The sequence below is a fragment of the Mustela putorius genome, unplaced genomic scaffold, assembly GCF_011764305.1.
Source record: "Mustela putorius furo isolate JIRA1106 unplaced genomic scaffold, ASM1176430v1.1 tig00000580_pilon_pilon_pilon, whole genome shotgun sequence".
In the NCBI taxonomy this organism is placed as follows: Eukaryota; Metazoa; Chordata; class Mammalia; order Carnivora; family Mustelidae; genus Mustela; species Mustela putorius.
This window is the reverse complement of record NW_025421423.1, coordinates 15577096-15601170: the sequence shown is the minus strand read 5'-3', so window position 1 is coordinate 15601170 and position 24075 is coordinate 15577096. Positions and strand designations below refer to the sequence as shown.

At 36.0% G+C, this 24075-nt stretch overlaps 1 protein-coding gene across 3 annotated transcripts in view; it reads right to left on the bottom strand.

Moving 5' to 3' along the window:
* KIAA1958 (KIAA1958 ortholog) overlaps positions 1-24075 on the bottom strand; it is a 160930-nt gene that overhangs the window by 20523 nt on the left and 116332 nt on the right. The window contains exon 3 of one of the 3 annotated variants that reach the window (XM_045081716.1): positions 23091-23174. The exons of 1 other annotated variant lie outside the window; for it this stretch is intronic. In XM_045081716.1, the coding sequence (XP_044937651.1) occupies positions 23091-23174 (84 nt within the window). Of the gene's footprint in view, positions 1-22124; positions 23175-24075 lie in introns of all 3 variants that reach the window. One more of the 3 variants, XM_045081714.1, reaches the window with a different exon arrangement.

Here is a 24075-nt window from a genome sequence, read left to right as displayed (position 1 = left end):
TCAATACATTACTTTATAAAAATTCTGGTAGAAGATGTAAAGCTATGCGTCAAGGAAATTTTTAGGAGGCTCTACTGATGGAGAAACAAACAAAAGTGAGGACTTAAAACTGAATACAGGAGAAAGAGGGACTACTTTAAGACTTGCATTTTTCTTCCATTAGAGAACATGCAAGCTTCAAGCTCAAGGTTTGGAAGAGCTGGCCATGGGAGCAGGGCTGGACGGTGGGGTTGTGTACTTACTCTAAGGATGGCCAGATGGAAACAACTACCCTGCTCGCTATGCATGATTAACACCTACATCATTTACAGCATAAGCGTTGGCAAGCATAGCATAGAAAGTGAGGGAAATTGCTGTGAAAAGCCACCCTTAGAGTCAGAGAGAGAAAGGGCATTGCCTCAGGAAACTCTAGGCAGCTGCACCTGACATAGGGAAGGAAAAACAAAAAGCTGCTGCAAAAAGCAAAAAAATGGCTGAATGCATGCCTCTGTCAGGTAACACTTCCCCTTTGTCTGCATTTGAGAGTTCCCAGTGCCCAGCTAGTTTTCAACTTAGATACTCTGAAGAGAAGCCCATTTGTGGGGACTTCTTTGTCCACTCATTACAGCTGGCTGAAGTTCACTTGCAAAACCTGTTGGTCAACTATTACCTTCAAGAAGGAGCTGTGTCCAGATATATCAAACAAGAGCCTTTAATAATGTCTAAGGAAATCCCCGTAAGCTAGCAGTAATGATAAATCTAGACTTTCATTTTAAAATGTGAGCTCACAGGAGCGCCTGGGTGGCTCAGTCAGTTATTTGACGGACTCTTGATTTTGGCTCAGGTCATGATCTCAGGGTTGTGAGATCAAGCCCCGGGTTGGGCTCCACACTCAGTGGAGAGTCTGCTTGAAACTCTCTCCTCCTCTCTTTCTGCTCCTTCCCCTGCCCTCACACTTTCTCTCTCTCTCTCAAATAAATAACCTTTTAAAAAATTGTGAGCATCCAAACAAGCATCACTTGGACCTGGGGAAAACCAATATCATGAAAGTTACCAAGTTACACAATAAGGGCAACTAATTCCATATTCCACCCTCTCTTAAAATTAATTCAATGTGAAAAAAATTCAGACGATCACAAACAAATCATTACATAGATTTGAGAGCACAATTCATCCTTGAAACAAGAACAGCTTTCATTGGAAAAGGAAAAATAGGAGAACAAGACCCTGGAAATTTAAAATTGACAAAACATAATTAAAAAATACTTAATAGAAGAGCTGAGTATTAGAATGAACATGGCTAAAAGACAAATAAATGGGATGGAAGGAATTTTCCCAGAAGGGCAAGCAAAGTCATAACAGTGTTTAAATTATGAGGACAAAGTTAAGAGGCAAAGAAGATTGAGGCAGAAAATTCAAAATATAGCTTATAAGAATTCAAAAGAAAAATTATGAGAGGATAGAATAAAATAAATAGTGAAAGAAATAATACAAGAAAATTTCCAAGAATCAAAGAGATTTTAATCTTTAGGGTGTTAAGTCTCATGAACTGTCAAATATACATACTGAAGACATATCTTCATACAGAAGATATATATAAACATATCTTGGTGAAATTTACAAGATCTAAGAATAAAAAGAAAATTTGATAATCTTTATCTGGTAAGAGAAAAGTCTTTAACATAGTAATAAGAATCAGATTTCTCATCTGTGACACCACATGCTAAAAAATAATGACTCTCGTCTTCTCAGAGTTGTAAGGGAAAAAGACTATAAAATGAAGAATTCTATTACCTACTTAAGGTATCATTCAAGTGCTAGGGCAAAAGAAAGATATTTTCAACCATGAAAGACACAGCTTCTAAGAACAAGTTAATAAAAGAAATGAAAACTTAAAAATGATGGCAGGAGGACTTCCTCTTAGGGCTATAATGGAGTAGCTGGTATTATACTATCTTCCCTGCTGAGAATAAATGAATGAAATGAAAATATAAATAAATGAATAAATGAAAATGCACTGGAAAATAAAAGTGACTGGAACTCAAGGAGCAAAATCCTGGAGCTATGGGAAATGCACAGAAGTGAGTTCTGCATTGATCATTATGTTTTCCTCTTCAATCACTTGAAGAGCTGCAGTGCAGGTCATAGAGCCCAAACAGAAACAAGCAGCCTGAAGTCCACATTAGTCATCTCAGGGAAACAAGTATTAAATATCCAACTACGGGCCTAAAAAGCAGCCAGTACTTGAGAGTTGGACATCCTGGAGGAAGGGAACCATGGAAAAGTGAGCCAACATTTTGCATGCAATTTTCCTTCCAGGAATTGGTGATTCCTAAGCTAAACAGGCACAGGCAAGATGCAAAGAAACCAAGTAGAAAGGAGAAATAACTAAGAGGAAACTGCATGGCACCGAGGAGTCAAGAATAGTAACAAGGCCTTCTAAGGAGAAGACTTGGTAACAATACAGGCTTTGAGACCCAGAAGGGATTAACTGTAAGAATAAGAAACACTGGAAATACAGATGGTCCCTGACTTATGATGGTTCGACTTATGATTTTTCAACTGTTCGATGATGTGAAAGTGATAGGCATTTAGTAGAAATCATAATTCAAAATTTGAATTTTGATCTTTTCCTGGGCTGGGCGATATGTGGTAGGATGCTCTTTTGTGATGCTGGGCAGAGACAGACAGCCACAACTTCTAGTCTAATTCATGATCACAAGGGTAAACCACCAGAGACTCAAAACCATTCTGTAACCACACGACCATTCTGTTTTTCATTTTCGGTACAGTGTGAGATTTTCAAATTATGTGAGATATTCAACACTTCTGTATAAGTGTATATATTTGTGTTAGATGATTTTGCCCAACTAAAGGCTAACATCAGTATTCTGAGTGCATGTAAGGTAGGCTAGGCTGAGATGTTTAGTAGGTTAGGCATAGTAAATGCATTTTCTACCTAAAATATTTTAACTTATGATAGGTTTATCAAGATATAATCCCACTGTAAGTCAAGAAAGATCTGTAGAACAGTTTCAGATGGATTAAGGTGATCTGCCTACCTTATTTGCAAGCTAACAGAAATTTAAATCCTCTCTGGAGGAAGGATAACATCTTCAACAAGTTTTCATACACAATGGCCAGAATTCAATAACATTAACAGGCATACTATAAAATAAGACCAAATGAATGAAAAATAAGAGAAAAATCAGACAATATGATTATCTAGATACTGAACTTGTCAGACATGGATGTGGACTTTAAAATAATTTTAATATGTTCAAGGAAATAAGGAGAAGATAGAGAATTTTACCAGAGCATCAGAATCTATTAACAAAATGGAAATTATAGATTTTTTCCCCTTATTTCTCTTCTTCCTCTTCCCTTACCTCTCCTTTTCCCATTTTCTTCCTGAACTTTTCAATTTCAAAGCTGCTGGTGGGGCAGAGCAAAGTAGGTATCTATTTTCCTGGAATATGTGTGTGTTGAAGGGGCTGTGACGGCTTAGAGTGAGGCATGAAGCCTGCCCAGCAGGGAGTATAGGAAATTGACTGGGGCAAGAAATGTGTTTCAGTGGGAGGCAACAGAGCCTGAACTCAGAGAGAGAAACAAACAAACATCCCATGCAGAGGTAGCCAGGCATGTGGTATGATTGCCTAAGCAGGGTAAGGAGGACACCCACACAACAGGGGGGGATATGGGAAGAAGCCTTATGTGAAAAGTCAGAGTCACTGGAGTGAATAGGGCTTCCCTGTATGGGAGTGGCCTGATGACCGTGTGGAATTCAAACTAAGCAAAGCATCCTTCAAAATTAAAGGTGAGGGGCGCCTGGATGGCTCAGTGGGTTAAAGCCTATGCCTTCAGCTCAGGTCATGATCCCAGGGTCCTGCTAAGCAGAGAGCCTGTTTCCTCCTCTCTCTCTGCCTGCCTCTCTGCCTACTTGTGATCTCTGTCAAATAAATAAATAAAATCTTAAAAAAAAAATAAAGGTGAAATACAGGGGAAGTCATATAAAATAATGAATATATTTGTTATTAGCAGTCAAGTATTAAGTGATAATAAAGGGAGTTTTTCAGGCAAAGGAAATAATCCAGGATGGAAACACATTGATACAGCAAAAAATAAAGAATACTGGGAAGATTGAATATGTAGGTGAATTTAAATGAACACAGCTGTTTAAAACAATACTAATGGTGTCTTATGGGGCTTTAAATGCATGTAGAATTAATATTCATTACTATAGCACAAAAGAGTGTAACTGGAGCTAGTTTTGAAAGGTCTTTGCATTATCTAGAAAATGATGAAAACACTAATTTAAAGTAGACTTTAACAGCGCAAGGATGCATATTTTAATCTCCATGGTAACGACTACAAGAATATTGAAAGAATATATAAGTTCATAGAGGAGGAAAATGGAATAAAAAAGACTTCTTTAATCAAAAACAAGGCACAAAGAATAGATAGGACAAAGCAAAAAATGTAGGATTATAGACTTAAACCTAAATGTATCAATTATTCCAGGATCAATAGTCCAATTAGAAGATAAGTGATGTCAGGGTGCCTTGGTGGCCCAGTTGGTTGAGTGTCCGACTCTAGGATTCAGTTCAGGTCATGATCTCAGGATCATGAAACCCACTTTGGGCTCCATGCTCTTTCTCTCTGCCCCTCCCCCATTCGTGCTTTCTCTCAAATAAATAAACCTTTAAAAAAAGATAAGTGACATCAGTCTCAATAAGAAAAAAAAACTCAGCTGTGTATGTCCTCCTTACACATAGGAATAAATAGGGTAGAAAAGCTGAGAGTAAAAGGAAGAAAAGAAGGTACACTATGTAAACAGTAAAGAAAAGAATGCTAGTATAGCTATATAGACAAAACGAACTTTAAGGCAAGATGTATTACTATAAAGAGAAATGTTTTAAAATTCAACAGAAAGATGTAATAATCCAAATTTCTATCTAATCACATAGCCTCAAAATATAAAGAGCAAATGTAAGAATTTTTAAAAAGAAATAGGCAAATCTACAACTAAGATTTTAATATGTCCTTTTCTATAACTGACATAACAAGTACACACTGAAAATTGTATAGATAAAGAAGATTGAAATAATGCAAATATCAAACTATACTTAATTGATACACAAAAAACAACATATTGAACAACCGCAGAAGACACATTCTTTTCAAAGATACATGGCCCTTTTACCAAAATAGAAATGCTAGACATAAAGCAAACTTCCAACATTCCAAAGGATTAAGTCATTCAGAATATCAGCAGAATTAAAATATAAATAAATTACAAGAGCATAACTTTAAAGCACTAAGCAATAATATGCTTCTAATAAACCCCCGATGAAGGGGGAAAAAACAATGGCAATTAGAAAATATTTCAGGGACACCTGGGTGGCTCAGTGGGTTAAGCCTCCGCCTTCGGCTCAGGTCATGATTCTGGGGTCCTGGGATAGAGCCCTGCATCGGGCTCAGCAGGGAGCCTGCTTCCTCCTCTCTCTGCCTGCCTCTCTGCCTATTTGTGATCTCTGTCTGTCAAATAAATAAATAAAATCTTAAAAAAAAAAAAAGAAATTATTTCAAACCAAATGATAATAATAATATATATGTCAAAGTTGTGGGAGGCACTTACTGTAATATCTATAGAGAAAATCATAGCATTGGATGCAGAGATCAGGAAAGAAAGGTTGAATATCAACTGAACCAGGAAATGATAAAAAGAACAACATATGTACTCAGAAGAGTAGAAAGAAGGAAACATTACAGATAACAGAAATCAATGCAATAGTAAATTTATAAGTAAAAAAGAAGTAATGCCAAAAGATGGATTTAAAAAGACTAACAAGGGCGCCTGGGTGGCTCAGTGGATTAAGCATCTGCCTTCAGCTCAGGTCATGATCCCAGGGTCCTAGGATCAAGCCCCTCATTGGGCTCTCTGCTCAGCAGGGAGCCTGCTTCCCTCCCCCTCCACCTCTCTCAGCCTACTTGTTATCTCTGCTGTCAAATAAATAAATAAAATTAAAAAAAAAATAAAAAGACTAACAAAATAAATTAATTGGTAAGAAAAATGAGAGAAGGCACAAATTGCAACACAAAGAATGAAACAGGGGTTATCACTACAAATCCTACAGATAGTAAAAAGATATTATGAACAACTTGATGCCAATAAATTTGAAAATTTTTATAAAATGGGCAAATATATAGGAAAGCCACAACCTACTACAACTGAACAAGAAATATAAAATTTAAATAGTCCTACATCCATTAAAGAAACTGAATCTGTAATTTGAGATATCACACCACACACACACACACACACACACACACACCTCCTCCAAGGTGAGATGTATTTCACCAGCAATTTTTTTTAACATGTAAGGAACAAATAATGCCAAACCTAAAAACTCTGCTAGTGAATAGAAAAAGAGAGAATAGTACCCATTTTCTTTTTAAGGACAGAATAACTTTTCTATAAAAAAAAATAATAATATTATTACCTCAAAAGTAAAAGATTGATAAAAGAATTTCTTTAAAATTAAAATGACATTTATTAAAATGCACCATTTAGAGGGTGCAGAGGCAAGCCACATAGTGAGAGATTTCTGAAGTACGTATATCTAACAAACCAATTAGAAGGCAGCGAGGCCAATTAAAAATGGGTAAACTTGGGGCACCAGCGTGGCTCAGTGGGTTAAGCCTCTGCATTCAGCTCAGGTCATGATCCTGGGGTCCTGGGATGGAGCCCGCATTGGGCTCTCTGGTTGGCAGGAAGCCTGCTTCCCCCTCTCTCTCTCTCTCTGCCTGCCTCTCTGCCTACTTGTGATCTCTGTCTGTTAAATAAATAAATAAAATCTTTTAAAAAAATGGGTAAACTTGAATGGAACTGTATAAAATAAGAAATACCATTAATTTTTCAGGAAACATAAATTAAAATCCATCCACCAAAATGTCTAAAATAAAAACAAAATCTGCAAATATCAAGCAGTGATGAGGATGTGGAGCCATAGGAACACTCCTACTTGGCTGGTAGGAAAGTTAATTTGCATACCCACTTTGGAAACTAATTGGTACTATCTACTAAAGGGGAACGTACAAATATTCTATGATCCAGCAATGCTACACTTGAGTATATACCTAACAGAAGCATCTACATGTTTACTGAAAGGCGTGTAACATGAGAGTTCATGAGAGTAAACTCAATAATAGAAAGCCTTGAGCTGGAAATACTCTTATGTTCAAAAACAACAGAATGCATATGAAATTGTAAGATTTTTTAAAAAGATTTTATTTATTTGTTTGACAGAGAGATCACAACTAGGCAGAGAGAAAGAGAGAGAAGGGGAGGAAGCAGGCTCCCTGATGAGCAGAGAGCCTGATGTGGAACTCGATCCCAGGAGCCTGAGATCATGACCTGAGCCGAATGCAGAGGCTTAACCCACTGAGCCACCCAGGTGCCCGAAATTGTAAAATATTTATACAATATATTATTATACAATAATGACAAGGAATGGACTACTGGAATCAGTAAACATAAAAAATATGGATGAGGCCCACAAATACAATGTTAAACAAAAGAGGCCAGACACAACATAGTGAGTTGAAAGGGCCCACTTACGTAATTCAGAAACAGATAAAATGACTCTTATCTTGAAAATAACAAAGTGGTTGCCTGAGGGAGGAAACTAAAGGAGGGCATAGGAGGGGTTTCTGGGTTTCGGGTAATGTTCTATGTCTTCTTCTAGGTGGTGTTTTCAGCAAAATGCTTGCTTCAGAAAAATTAAACAAGCTGTACATTTTTTGTGGCCTTTTGTGTCTATAAAATTTAGTAAGAAAACTTTCAAAAAATTCTTTTTTTTAAATTATAAGATTATTTACTTATTTATTTAGAAAAAGAGCACAAACGAGGGGAGGAGCAGAGGCGGAGGGAGAGAGAATCTCAAGCAGACTCCATGCTGAGTACAGAACCCAACTCAGAGCTTGATCTCAAGACCCCGAGATCATGACCTGAGCTGTAACCAAGAGTCCAGATGCTTAACTGACTGAGCCAGCCAGGCGCCCCTAAAAAATTCTTAAAATTAAAAATATATATAAACTTAATCAAAGAAGAGTTATATCATGTACCTGGGTGGAAAGGCTCAATATTAAAAGGCTGTTTAATTTCTTCAAGTATTCTTTAATGCGGTGTAATTCTAATTAAAATCCCCCTTTTTGTAGTTTGTTACTGGTCAGGTTTATCTGGGAGAGTAAATGCATGAGAAAAGGAAGGCAATTTTGAAAATAATATTTGGGAGGCTTTGTCCTGAAAGATATAAACATGTAGTGTAATACTGTAGTAATTTCAAGTTTAAGCTCTGGAAAAGGGAGAAATAGATCACTGCAACAGAAGAAAGTCCAGAAAAGGCCTGCGTAAATATGCAAATTGAGTATATAATAAAGGTTCCAATTCAAATTGCTGGGGAAAGGATGGACTCTTCCATAAATGCTTTGAGATAATAAGCTATTGAGTTAGAAAAAAAAAGCAAATTTAGATTCCTACTTCATACCACATACAGCACATTTCCAAATAGATCTTTTTCAAAAGGCTATTGCTATAAAGAAGATAATTTTCATGATTTGGGGAGTAAGAAAAGCCTTTCTCAGCATGATACAACCAGAGCTATAAAAAAGATTAACAACTCAGATGACATAAAAATTCAAAAGTTCTGCACTGAATAAATTTTAAAAGACAATAAACAGACCTGGAGAAAATACTTGTAACACATAAAGTGACAAAGTACATATGAAAATCTCCTTTAAATCAATTGGAAAAAGATTACTCACTAGAATATGGGCCTGGGATATGACAGGTAATTATTCATAGAAGAAATACAAATAACAAAAGCATTAATAATAATAAGACATTACAATCAAAAGAAGATGTATTTCATTTATCAGACTGCCAAAAACATAAAAAGGTCCAGATCTAAGCATTAGCTAGGATAGGGGGAACTTGCACTAGTTTAGGAAAATATCTGGAAGGATGGTTAGTATTTACCTCTGTGAGACTTACAAGCTTTACAATATGAATATATTGTTTTTCAAAGTTATAAAAATTAATAGGATTTTGGAAATGTATATGTAGGAAAAGTAAATGTTTTTTATTTGGCCCAGGAATTTCTCTTGTAGAAATTTATGCTAAACATTTAATCATAGATACATACAAAAATGTATGCTTAAGGATTTTTTTTTTAAATATTTTATTTATTTATTTGACAGAGAGAAATCACAAGTAGTCGGAGAGGCAGGCAGAGAGGGAAGCAGGCTCCCTGCTGAGCAGAGAGCCTGATGCGGGACTCGATCCCAGGACCCTGAGATCATGACCTGAGCCAAAGGCAGCGGCTTAACCCACTGAGCCACCCAGGCGCCCCTTTAAGGATGTTTTTGAAGGCAAATTTTAAAAAGTGAAAATCCAACCCAACAAAAGCACCATAAGATGGATTTTGGTACTACTATGCAATGGAAAACTATATAACTATATAATAATCACACTTTCAAAGGTTAAAGATCTTTTACAAATGTACAAAACAGTAAATGCAGATTGACTACAATTTTTGAAGGACATCTATACATAAAAATTATAAAATAAAACACCAAAGTATTACTTGAATTGTTTTTATGGGTAGTAAAATTCCTGTGATTTTTATTTCCTCCTTTATTATTAGTATGTGCCAAATTTTTCACAATGAATATTTATTTTTGCCTTAACAGTTTAAAAGCATTATAAATTTTAATCAAGAAAATGCTCTTTTAAGAAAACAATAGTTTGGTCTGAAAATGTTTGCCACCAATTCAATGTTTGCTTTTAACATAATCTTTTCAGATAATATATCCAAACAGGAAGTATTTTGTACATGTTAGACATTTTAGTTGATATCTTCTCAGAAAAGATGATTATGAATAAATTAAATGAGTAAAACTTTTATTTCATTTATTTTTAAACATTTTATTTATTTATTTGACAGAGATAGACAGCAAGGGAAGGAACACAAGCAGGAGGAATGGGAGAGGGAGAAGCAGACTTGCTGCTGAGCAAGGAGCCTGATAGCAGGCTCGATCCCAGGATCTTGGGATCACGACCTGAGCTGAAGGCAGATGCTTAATGATTGAGCCACCCAGGCACCCCTAAAAAACTTTTTTTTTTAAAGGAAAACATTTTCTGGGATGCCTGGGTGGCTCGGTTGGTTAGGCAGCTGCCTTCGGCTCAGGTCATGATCCCAGCGTCCTGGGATCGAGTCCCGCATCGGGCTTCTTGCTCAGGGAGCCTGCTTCTCCCTCTGCCTCTGCCTGCCATTCTGCCTGCCTGTGCTCGCTCTCTCCCTCTCTCTCTCTCTGATGAATAAATAAAATCTTTAAAAAAAAAATAAAAGAAAACATTTTCTGAGTTGTAGGCTAAATATTACTCAACTTGAATTCTAATATTCTTCCCCTATTGGGGAATAAAATTTGACATATTTTATTTATTTATTAGTCATGTCTTAAATGTGTAACTTGTAAACAAAATTAAAGGTAGATTCCTTGTTACTTCAAGTACCAGGAAAACATAAAGTATAACTATTTATAAAGAAACTTTAAAATACCACACAAAAATACAGCTATTGCTTCCATGTGCAATATTCAGCTTTCTGTGAGTAAAGACTGGTGGATTATTCATAAGATATGAAAGAAATACATTGGCATTTCTGCAAGACAAGTGACTGTGATAAAGAACATTATATTTTCTGGTGTTTTAATATTTTCCTTTATTAAATAATTTTAGTGACACAACAAAAACATCTGAAGTTAACAATTATAATCATTTTGAATAATCATTCCTATTCTGCCTAAAGAGTATCATCAAATATACTAAATGCAATAAATTGCACATGGGGAGCTATATCTGACCAAAAAGATTTGCCTAAAACTAAGGAAGTCTGAAAACTGACATCTACTTAGCTTGGTATAATTTTGTACAATTGGCTGCAGAGGTCAGAGACAGTGAGTTTGTAGCGGAGTCTCTTTCATTAATAGGATTGTTGGACCTGGGGCTCCAGGAAGCATATGATTAATTCAGCTGTCCGAAAGGGACTTTCCTACCATATGGGCTATGTGTGAGCATACTCATGCAGAAACACGTCTCCTTCCATGTGAATTCCCCCTCCTTAATGGTTAGAAACAATACCTGGGGCAACCCTCTCCAGTCCCCTCTCTTCAAGAGCTTTGTACTATCGCTCAATAAACTTTGCTTTGCTACCTACCAAAAAAAAAAAAAAAAAAGAAAAAGAAAAGAAAAGAAACAACACCTAATATGGAATAGTCTGCTTAATGTTCATTGACTATATCCTGGGGTCTAATGCACAGTGACCAGGACAATTTTTTTTTTTTTTTTCCCAAAATGTGGCTTGTTTTAAAATTGTTTGTTGTGTCTTCAAAAATCAGCCAGCTTTTGCAGGAAACCACTTATTAAATGAAGGAAGACTGGTCATATCCAAATAGATACAAAATACTGTGATTAAAGCATGCTCTCATTATGGAGACATCACTCATGTCATTAGCTGATTTTTATCAGCCTTTTTTTCTTTTCTTCTAAGCATGCTTTTGCGCGTGCACATGCGCACACGCACGCACACATGCGTATACATACACACACAAGCGCGCGCACACACACACGCGCGCTGGGGGGGGGGCAGAGGAAGAGGAAGAGAAAGAACCCCAAGCAGGCTCTATGCCTCATGTGGAACCTGACACTGGGCTCCATCTCAAGACCCTGAGATCATGACCTGAGCCGAAATCAAGAGTCAGATGCTTAACCGACTAAGCCACCCAGGTGTCCCTATTGGATTTTTCCATTACATCCTTAAATTTTAGGCTGTAACAACAAATACTGAAAACAATAGAAAAATACACGACTTTAGAGACAAATATTATACACACAATGGAATAAGCCACTGGGACATAAAACTAGAATTTTATTTAGAGCACAAGTACACAGACAAATATGAAGCAAAAACAGTGAGCTGAAAAAGATGGAAACATCTTAGTATGAAAAGCAGTGAGCAGAAAAATAAAAGTGAAGCCAATAGTATATTCTTATTAACAAAAAAGTTCTACCATATTAATACAAATATCAACTGGCAGAGGATTAATTAGCCAAGAGCATCACAGTCACACATCTTAACATATTAACAGAAATTTCCCTTCACTTCAATACACCTTTCTCCTCTTTCACAAATTTCAATTGCAGCAGTTTAAAAAGAGAATTTTAAAATAGGATTAGAGTGAACATCAGGCACACATGTGCTTTTTTCACATAAATCAGTTAAAAGCCAAGTGGCCAGAAAGTATATCCAAAATGTCAGTCTACCAAATGGGGGGGGAAAGTAAATGCATCTCAAAAGAATAGTATCATTTTTCATAAAAATTTTCGAAGTACTAATTGTGATGGTTCTATTTCTACTTTAACAAAATGCCTGGCATTAAATTCTACTGAATAAATTGACAAATCTGCCTTTTAAATCCCAATTAACTTCTAAGCGGTAGAGTAAAAGAAATCTTAAAATTATTTTTATAATTTGTAAAATGGAAGACCTTATTTAAGTCGAATATAGCATTCTTTTTACTAAACAATCAAAGTTCTTCACTTTAACAGATAAAAGGGTCATTTAAGTGATTCTGTTGAATCCAAAATGCTTCGTCATTCCCTTACCAGGTCTCAGGCCTATGGGGTTACAGTTACATTTCCAGATTACAATGAAAAAGGTACAAGCTATTGCTCACAATGGGGTTAATCTGGCAAATCTATGTCTAATTTTAACAGTGAAAAAAAGCTCAAAGTCATGATGGAAACATACTCTATAAATTAGAAGCCTAATAAATATATATGCATTATTTAATTAAAAAGCCCTGGGCATAAGGGCCTCAGGACAGACATTTAAAATGTACAGAAAACCCAGGTGGGTAAAAAAAATCCAAGAGCAGGATTCAAATAAACATGCCCAGCTATCTAATAGAAACCATTAATCATCAGGATATATCATGCCATAATCTTTGGTGTCCAAAATATAAAAAAGATTCTAAGTAGAAAGGCCTTGCCTGAAAGCCCCCAATGCAGGAATCAAGAAATACTTTAGTGTTGCTCTGAAGGCCACTGAACAAGGGCGGAACTTCTTTAGAACATACATAATTGAATTTCCTGTTATTGCTTTATCACCTCTATTGAGGGGTAAATGTTTAAAGCATATTCTGGAGAAAAGGCTCACAATTAAAATCCGCCTTTCTTTTCCTTGAAGCAAAGAAGTGGCAGGGGCCTTGATGAATTAGTTTTAATATTCTTAGAATTAAATCAGCAATTTCAGCAGCAATGTTTCCAAATACAGCACTGGCTGTCGCCATGTATCTGACAGTCACACAAAAAGCCTCAATATAATTCAGGAGATTATCCCTTTATTAAAGGAATCTCATAATTAGAAACCCATTGAACAGACAGAATGAAACCCTGCACTAAGCAAGGAATTTTGGTGTGTTGGTATTAAAATGCTCTTAAGGAAGTAGCCTTCTTTTCTTAACATTTCATGACAGTTTCCCTTCCATTTTAAGAGTATAAATGTATAATGCTATTTCCCCCATGTGGAATTTTAACAAAATATAAAATTTATTCACCAAAATAATTTTCTCTCTACTTTCAGAGTGTGTTTGTAATTGCTGAGGCAAGATGAAAATACTAGGAACCAAACTAAAGACAGTTGGGCATGAAAAAATTCTGACGGTTTAAGGCAAATAAATACATTAAATAAGCCCGTGGGAATGCTGAATATAGAAGTTAATACTTGGGAACTCTGAGGTTTCTACAGTCCCTAATAAATACATTTAAAAAGCTAAATATTCTTATCAAATGCATTTCAAACAATAAGCCATAACCAACAAAAATAATGTTGCTACCTCAGAGCCTGGTATTAAATCATTTACCTGGATAGAAATAACCAGATAAAGGTAATTATGCTGCTACATTGTCATTCTATTGGATTTCTTTGTAATGTGTTCAAGTATCAGAAGAACAAAAAAAGATCTGAAGTAGGGGAAATACTGGAAAAGTTAAGAATCCTTGCTTTTTCTTTTTGCAAACATTTCCTTTCTAAGAGTTGGGGAAAGTCTAGAAGAAAATCTGACCTGGAATTACACATGTGAAATAAGATTCTGAAGTTGGCATCACTTGACAACTACAATATTTCCTTCTGTAGAGGCCACTAAGTGCTGGCTCCAAATATTAAACAACTAAGTACATATTTTTACAAGTCGCACATACAAATGTTGACTGGCACAGCCTTTTAGCACAGTTTTTCTGTTTAACTACAATAAGTGATAGCAGCAATGGTTAACAATTCCACATAAACACCACAAACACAGATATGAAAAAGCACCTACAACAACATGCAAATCTCAACAGTGACATCACTGAATATTACACAATGCATAGAAATTGTAATGGTTTTTGGCAAGATGGTTTTTTTTTTTGTAACAAATACTTTATAAAACAGAAGTTCTGTTATAAATGTTATTTAAAAAGTTGTAATATAATGAATTGTATATATAAAAATTCAGTTAGATAAAGTTAATCTGAGTGGATTAATCCTAAAATGGACCTGCTACTTCATCCAGTATAAATAATCAATTATAAATTAATTTCTAGTGGAAGCATACTAAGGTATTTGATTTATAAAATGTAAGAATTACCGAAAGTAAATAGGCATAAAAATCACTTAAATACAGTATGCACAATTACTGTTAGGATTCCATATTGCTGATGTCTTCCTAATTCTACTTACCACAAATAAATAAATTGTGCCAAAGCATTTTCAAAGCTCTTTGAAATGAATGGTAAAAATATTCTCTAATTCCAGTGTAATACAAAGAACATCAGAAGTCTAGCAAAATTCAACATTGCATTCAAAAGACAAATAATTCCACTGTACTTGAAGAAAAAAAATCCTAGAATTTCACCTTTTTTCTCCTGCTATAATCTGGTAAATATAATTTATAAAATAAAAATTTGTGAAAATTTTTTATTTTTATGCTTGAATTCCTCTTTAGAAGGCAAAGCAGGAGAATAAAAGAATTTACAAATACGTATTTCAACATCTTCCTGCTATAGGTCTTCCATTAGTTCCCATTTTTCCTCCCTGCAACTAAATTCACTTCAGAAATATTCTAATTATGTTGATAGAAGTTCGATCCTTTGGATTGAATATATGTCCCAAACCTTTGAGATTATATTTTAACCTTTCCATAGGGTAAAAGAGGGTATTATAGACTGCATTCAAAACTAGTGATATAAATACTATGTAGCTGGATATACAAATGATTACCACACTAAGCAAGTTATAGATTAAGCAGTTCATAATCTATAACTGGAAATCGTACACTTGAAAACTGTAGTTTTCCCCTCTGTAAATGAAAACTATATATGAATGGGGTAAGTGGAGAGATGTTCATTAAAAAAAGAAAATTTACGTTTAGAGATTATTCCATCAAATTTCAAAAAGAAAAAGTTGCTAAAATCAAGCTGTAACTGTATAAAATGACAAGTGAGAATTCACATGTAAAAATAGCCTACTTGGAAACTGGCAGCTTGACTGAGGGCTTAAAAAACTATTACAATTTTGAAAACAAGAAAAGATACCCTTTCCTACTCAGTGGAATGTAGGGTGTCTTACCACCCTCAACTCTTTTCTGTGAACTAGAAGTCAGGGTGCCTGGATTCTAGTTCCGGTTCTGACTCTAACAAGGTGTGTACACCTGGGCACTCATTAATGTCTCTGGGGCTGTTTCTCTCTTCTATAATAAAGAGGGGTAGGTTAGAGCAGATGTTTTCAATCTTTTTTCCAGCCTCTGCGTGGAGGATGTGTCACAGAGGTAGTAGCTCATTCAGTCAGGTGAGTTTCAAAGTAGGAAGGTAGGGGCATAGGGAACATGAGATTTAATCAGCATTTGAGGATTCCCTTTGCAAACTCTTAACTCCTTGCTCTCCTTGCTCCCTACCCCTAAAAGGACATGGTGACTCCTGTTCTTCATAGCACTCAACAGCACTGGGCTAGAGGATCCCTTGGATCCTTTCCAGATCATCCTTTATATTATAATTCAGCAAAGATGATGGTGTACATTAATATTCTAACCTAATTAATATTCTGATCAAATTAGTACTGAATTAATACTGAGTGTAATTCAACAAAGTCATAGTTTACGTAACAACTCAATTTAAATGTATTAAAATGCTGTCTTTCAAAAGTAATGCAATCTTTAATACCAAATCAGGTGTTTTCCTTCAGCTTTGGCAGGCCCAAATGATCAATTTACAGATAGGATGAAGCATGAGAAATTCTGATTATCTTTCTTTTCTCTAATTAGAAGTGAAATCAGAGTTGTTGGCAGTTTTCCAGTATCATCCCCTTTTCTGTTTTTGTATAATTAGGAATACACCAATCACTAAAGGATGATATATGCAGTATATTTGTGTCCCAGTTATATTCTATAGCAAGGATCTTAAAATCATCCCAGCTTCATTACTTTGTCTTATGAAAAGCTATACATTCATTTCATCTCAGCTAGATCCAGTGAGGAGGAGAAGCAATGCTGAATGCTATGCCTTAAAGGGTAAAACAAAACAGAACTGAGGATGCCTTCGACAATGGTGTTTCCTAATAAGCACCTCTCTCTCTGTACTTGTATATGGTAATATGCCAAGATCTGATATAAAGGAAATCCATTTGACAAAAAAAAAAAAATCTATTAAACTAATTGATAGAAAACTTAATTCTTTAGTGTTTATAACCTTTTTTTTTTTCCATAAAGGAACCACTTAAAAAATTAGCTTACTGTAACAAATGATCACACACTCCCCTTGACTTCTCCTCTAGGCTTGGAAATTTATTTCCTTTATCACATAGTTGAGTTTTTACTTAGAGATGTTAAATATTGCAGCTATATTTTGACCAAAGAAATATAGATCAAAATACTCCTTTCCTGTAGATAAAGAAATCCAGTCACAAGAAGCCTGATTAAAATCAGAAGTGTTTGTCTCTAATATATTGAACTGTGGAGATAGTCAAATAAAGAAAATCTGAACAGTTTCCGGTCTCTCTAATTCTGAGAATCGTAAGGATAGTATTTTTCCTCAAAAACTTCCTGTTAAAAACTATCTTTATTCATTCATTCATTCATTCATTTACTCATTCATTCACTCATCTATTTAGGAGGCTCTATGCCCAATGTGGGGCTTGAACTCATGACCCTGAGATCAAGTCACATGCTCTGAGCCAGACAGGTACCCCAGAAACAATCCCAACAGATTAAAAAAAAACCCAAAATATTAACAACAAATTCCTATATTAAATATTGTTAATTTGCTGGCACCAAATCTGCATCAAGATCAAACTCCTTTTGATCTTCCTATTGACTGCAAATTGACAATCAATATCGTCTAAGATAGCAGTATTGGCTCTTGGGCTTAAGAGAGAGATTCCCTCTGCCTAGAACTCCCCCTTACCCTGTCTGATTTATAAAAACAAATGACAACCACTTTTAAAAGTATAATTACTTCTGCACACACTCATCTCCAAGACAAAGCTAAACGTCCTTTAAAAAATGAGATAAACTTTTGCTCTCTACACATGGCCAGGGGAAAACAAAGTGCTGAATGTTCCATCTCAAAGTAACTAAAATAATGAAGCCTAAACAATGCTGTACTAACAAACATGCCAGGTGATGGCACTGCTCGCAGTCAATCTGGAGACAATGAATATTGATGATTTTATTACACCAGAGATTTCATTTATAATTTATCACTTCAGAGAGTATACAAAAGCCAAGGAAATCACTTTGTGAACAAGCAGCTACAGCAGAAAAGGACAGACTTCATAGTATCTGGATCGGGTTTCAGATCCTGATGCTCTTATGTATTAGCTGTGATATGGGCAACACATTAGACTCCTCTGGATTTCCTTATCTATAAAGGAGAAATAATCATACCCTCAGGGTAAGTGTGAGAGTTAGTGAAACAACTTACAGAAGCACTTAGTACTCTGGTGCATTTTAAGGACCCAGTAAATGACAGTCATTGAGGATAATCTACACCTTCTTATCCATGTGTGTAACTATGTGAACACAATGGACAGTGCAGGAATGGCTTTGCCTTCATGCTGATTTTAAAACAGGCTCTAAAGAAGATTCTCCTCAAAATACTCAAAGCAGTATTAGGTATTCCACAGCAAACCAACATTTTCAATGGCTGAATAATAAACAAACTGCAAGAGTACAAAGTTTGGGAAATGATGCAAAACAGTATTGGCAGACTTTTTGGTGAGCTCTCAAAAAAATGAAATGACACTTTTATTACAGGATCTTTCATAAACTCTTTGAGGGCAGGGGCTATTTTACACATCTTTGCACCCTTCCCAGTGTCTAGACAATAGATGTTCAAGTACTTGTTGATAGGACTATAAATTCTCATCTCAGTGAAGTTATTTGATTTCATGACATCTAAAAGCTAAGCCATATGACCTAGACTGATGGAAGTTTCAGTTAACAATGACCCAACTGAAAAACCAAAGAGACTTGATCTACCCTAGAAAAATTTCAGGCTGTTCTTTTGCGCATCAGGAAGTAACTTAACATAGGGAAAAGTGAATTAACACAGGGAAAATTTAATGCAGGGAAAAATATCTAAAAAATAACAAGTATTTTAAGTAGAGGGCATATTACAAATCATATTCAGACCACCCCTACAACCCATGATAAGAACTGGAACTTTAAGAATAAGCTCTATTGGATAAACATCCTGAATAGCTCTAATTTTTTCAGACATTATGGTTTTTTAGAGAAAAATTGCTACCATTCATGGTTTTCAACAGCCAGTCACTCACATACAACAAAGACTGAATTTTGCAGGTATATCCCCTAAATGCTGATAGATGGGTTTGACATTTTTTGTTGTGGACAGCGCAAAACTTCCAGTGTCATATGAGGGGCACTGTCTCTTTTTTATATAACCTTACACTGACCTAAAAGTGTAAACTTTGTAAATATGGTTTTATTGTTATTGTATGAACCACAGGATTGCCTGGGAAGGCAGCACATTCAGTTGTAGTAAATACCCGCTGGACTGCTGAATTTTCACTAAAGAACATGTACAATATTTGGCATGTACCACTGCCACAGTATGAACATTAACTTTTTTTAAGCTAAAATAACAAAAATGGCATCTGGCAGTAGCATGTTTTCAGTATTGTTTATATAAAAACACAAAATTTAGAGGTAGTTGCTGATAATTTTTTGTTTTTTTTTTTTTAACCCAAAGAGATACTACAGTTCAGCTAAATTTCTACCAAGCCATTCTTCAGAAATTTTTTCTAAATCTAGATCACAATGTTCCTATTTGGTTTGAGTTATCAAAGCAAAATAAAATAAATAAAAACTCACATTCTCAATTTAACTGTGTTTTTCTGAATGAAAATGCGATAAGATGAAATAGGAGAGACTTTCGTTTTAGTAGTACCTCAATCAACACTTGGAGGGATGCAGTCTCCCAGGTCAGCTTTCTCAGTACATAATGACTGCCCTTCTTCCATACTAGAAACTTACTTTTCTATCAAAAACATATTAAGAATTTTTAAAGTATGTGTCAATGCAAAAATAAAATACAAAATCACATTTTAAATGTTTCACAGAAAAAAAAATTTAAACATGAGAGGTAACCCATTAAAAACAACCTTGTTTTTTAGAAACAGAATTCTTTTACAGTAGGCTGTCCTGTGCACTTACAAACCAGGCATAGATGAAGGAAAGTTTTGTAAAGAGAACTTGAGAGAAAGAGGCCTTGTGGTTCAAAATGAAGAGAAGAGGGGACATTAGGGAGCACAGTGTGCCATCATGAAAGATCACTCAAGCATTCCTTTTAATCAGGTAGTCTTGAGAGAGGGGAAGACACCGTGTCCCTGTTTCTGGCTCAAATCGCTGGAAACGGACTAGGAGCTGGAAATAAGGAAGATAAACGGAAAAAACTTCGCAGTCAGATGACAGTTTACCATTTCCTTAACTATAAGCTAACTGATTTCTCTTGATCTCCACATGAAATGGAGATAACTAACCCTTTCAAGGATTGAAAGGATTAAAGATAATATATATAGAAATAAATATATATGTATTGAAATGTGTAAAGAAATATTTACCAAAATATTAACAGTGGTTATTTTGGCCAGCAGATTCAGGAGTATATATTTTGTTTTTTTATGCTTATCTGAATTTTCTAATTTTCATATAGTTAGTAACTATTATCTAAATAATGCATGTAGTAAGTCACTTCACACAGTGCTGGTAAACACACCAGCTCAAAAAATGGTGGGTATCATCATTGTTAGTGTAAAACAATAAAGCAAAATATCTCCAACCCTCTCTTCTTGTTTCTGGATGCCTCCCTCTGGAGGAAAAGTTGCAAAGTAAAGTGGATTCCACCCCACAAAGTCCACAGCAGAGTTTGTACTCTAGAGCCAAAGGAGAGGTCACAGCATAAGAGGAATGGGTCTTTATGTGTTTATGACTTAGTGTTGGAAAATGCTGCCTAGCCATGGGAAAGCTCAGCTAATATGATAATTTAACAAAGCAAATAAAAATGAAATTTGTCCTAGTCCATGATAAATTAATACATAAAATAACACCTACCCTCCTGCTAATGTGAATTATTAGTTTGCCTTGAAGAACAAATACTTCCCAATAGAATCCAGTAAAGCTATTAAGACTTGGGTTTTTTATGTGTTAATGACTATACAGGACAGGAACCTAGCTCAACTTTATCATCGTCCTAGTGTCTAAACTTACGTTGTTATTGAAGGATCTTAACTAAAAATATACCACAGGCTTCAAGACATGAAAAGAAAGACCTTGGAGAAACCACCACAAAGGGTTGTTTAACCAAAATTATTATTATAATAATTGCAGGGTATCACAGATAAATTTATATTTACTGTAGAAGAAACTCTGCACATTTTCAAGAATGCTTTGAGTTTATCTAAATCTGGTAACAAAATGTTGTTACCCAAAATGAGTGTCAATATTCTTTTGATCTCAACTACAGAGTCAAGTAATCTCCTAGGGAAAAGAGACTGAAGTTTAATGCTTATAAATAAATAATTCAGGGGATCTGAGCTTTGAAGAGTAGGGCTCTTTTGTTGTCTTGACTAGTGCTTCGGGATTTTTAATAAGACTCTCATTCTCTACCTTCTCTTTATGTTTGATATACAATCTAACGCTTGGGAACATTTTCAAAGCTTTGGTAGTTTTGTAAATCTGAAAATCACACCTCATTTTAACTGATTTCTTAGGGAACAAAAAACATTCTATCCAAGTTCAAGCACAACAGTAAAAATGAGCTATTAACAGTCTTTTTTGCCACAATATTGGACTTTGCATATTATTTAAAAATTATGTATCTTCCAAAAAGAATGGCAGCTTTATTGCCCCCAAAAGAAAAGATGCTAGCTAAACATCTATATTTTCAGACATTACAAAAAATGAGGCACAGGAGCTAAAATTCTAATTCAGCTAAAAAATGTATGTAGATAATTTGTTGAGTTTTTATCAACACTTTCATATTCTTGATGTGACTGGATACAGTTATATGTAAGCAGAAGAGTTAATATTGTCTCCTGATTAGTATAAAATTTTAAAAATTAAAAAAATAAAGCCATTTATTAACTTTACTAAAATGAGAGGTGGGGTGGGAAGGAAAGCAGGAGTTGAGGACACAAGTATCTAGGATATCTTTCAGTTACTTTTCTGACAGTTCTTTAAAAATGGAATTCCTTCTCTACTTTGTGTTGCCTGAGAACCACTATGCTTTTGTCATCTGTAACAGCAATTACAATTAATCACCCACAAGTACATTTGTGTTAAGCCTATAAATACTATGTTAGCAATACTAAACTATCTCCATTGGCTTATTTGTAAAAAGAAAAATATATTATATATTTATATTTTTATAAAGTTAATACTGAGGGCGGAGGAGAGGGAATGAGAAGCAGTGTATAATCACAGTTTCTCTGGACACAGTAACCAAACTGGGGTCTTGCTCAAGCCACCTGGTCAAGCAGTGTCTGAGGAAGAGTCATAGGAAGCAGAGACGATGAAATTGCCACTGTTGGAGTGCCCAGCCACCGACTGGGCAGCCTGCTGGCTCAGATTGTTACAGATGAGCACTAGCTGGTTGCTCTGGGCCTCAGACAAGGTGCTACAGCTCTGATACACACTGAAGTTGGTTTTTCTGCCAGGGATGTTACCCTTCTCACACATGGTCTTCACCATCTTAGCCAGCTTGTTCTTCCCAAGGGCTTGGCAGTTGTACCAATGCAGAGCTGCCAAGTTCACAACTGGTTTGATGGACAGGTAGAAAGGAGCATCCTCGTAGCGCATGGCAGGAGGCCGGCGCTGGGCATACTCCTTATAGTCCTGTACGGGGCAGGTCTGTGGAGCATGCTGGGTGGCATATACACGAGAGTCTGTCCCCCCTCTCTTGGTTTTGGCATTCAGGTCACCAGTGTCTTGACCCATCCACTCTAAGTACTCCAGCCCTGTTTCTGTTACCCGGAGCCGGATATCACCCCACTTCAAGGTAGATCCATGGAAGCCTGTGCAGTGCCCAAAAGCTTTCGTGTTGTTGAGCCAGACAAGGTTGAGAAGACCCTCAGGATTATAGCGGCTTAGTAGTCCCCTTTTCCGCAGAATGAGCTCATCAGCAAAGGTGAGCTTCATGGACTTGTGTGGCTTATTTCCTTTTCCTTTGCAGCGGAGTTCAATCTGCTTCTGTTTCAGGGCCTCTTGGGAACGCTTGAATTCCTTATCCCTGGTGATACTGTAGCCATACCTATGTTCTTTTAGGTACCGTTCAAGTCCACACTGGTAATTGGCCAAGCTGTTGGGTTCATATTCGGACCCGTCCTTCTGCCTGGCATCCACAAAGAAAGAGGCCAGGTAGGCATCCAATTCCTTGCAAGGGATGACATAAATCTCTCTTGTTTCAGAAGGATACTTGGAGATGAGGAACTCTCGGAAATTGCGGAGCGCGGTCTGCGTGCTCCGGATGGTTTTCTCATTCTGCTCCCTGCTGAGCTCAGCTGCTCTTTCATCCTGGTCTGCAACAAATTGGGGAGGGGAGGGATAGAGAGGGTGTTGATGAGTTCAGACAATGCACTTTCTACTCTGCAATAAAGTTTCCTCTTATAATGAAAAGGGAAAGAAGGAATCCATTTCATAGAGATCACTCATAAATGTTATTTACAAACCTGCTGCATTACAATAGCCAACTTGAGTTGCACAAATGATGTACTAGACAAGAATATGGCCCATTACAATCAAAATGAATTTGTCGTGTCACTGACACACAAGTTTTGTGCATGAAGGTTTGTGGGAAGAGTGAGATCAGAGCCAGCCTTTGCTTTATAGGAGGAACGTGAGACAGAAATGTGCTATTCACCCTACTGCAGTGTGCTTGGGCCCCAAGCTGACACCCTCATTTCAAATCACTTCATTTGTGAAATCAGAGGTTTTACTGGTTCTATTTTACTGAACTAAAATATTCAAATTTGTTATTTAGCATATCACTAGAGATCTCTATTTAAAAGTTAGTAAATAGGGGTGCCTGGGTGGCTCAGTAGGTTGAAGCCTCTGCCTTCCGCTCAGGTCATGATCCCAGGGTCCTGGGATCGAGCCCCGCATTGGGCTCTCTGCTCAGCAGGGAGCCTGCTTCCCCCTCCCTCTCTGCCTGCCTCTCTGCCTACTTGTGAACTCTGTCTGTCAGATAAATAAATAAAATCTTTAAAATAAAATAAAAATTAGTAAATATAAATTATTTATAGTAGTTTATTCAACACTCTATGGCAATTTAGGTAAATACAGTTTATAAATACTCTGTATGAATTGCAGGCAGTTTGTAATAAGCAATAAAAATATTTGATATTTTGTAAAGCAATGAGGTTTAAAACTTCATAGTGTAAAGACAGGACAGTGAAACTTGAATCAGGCTACAATAATTCA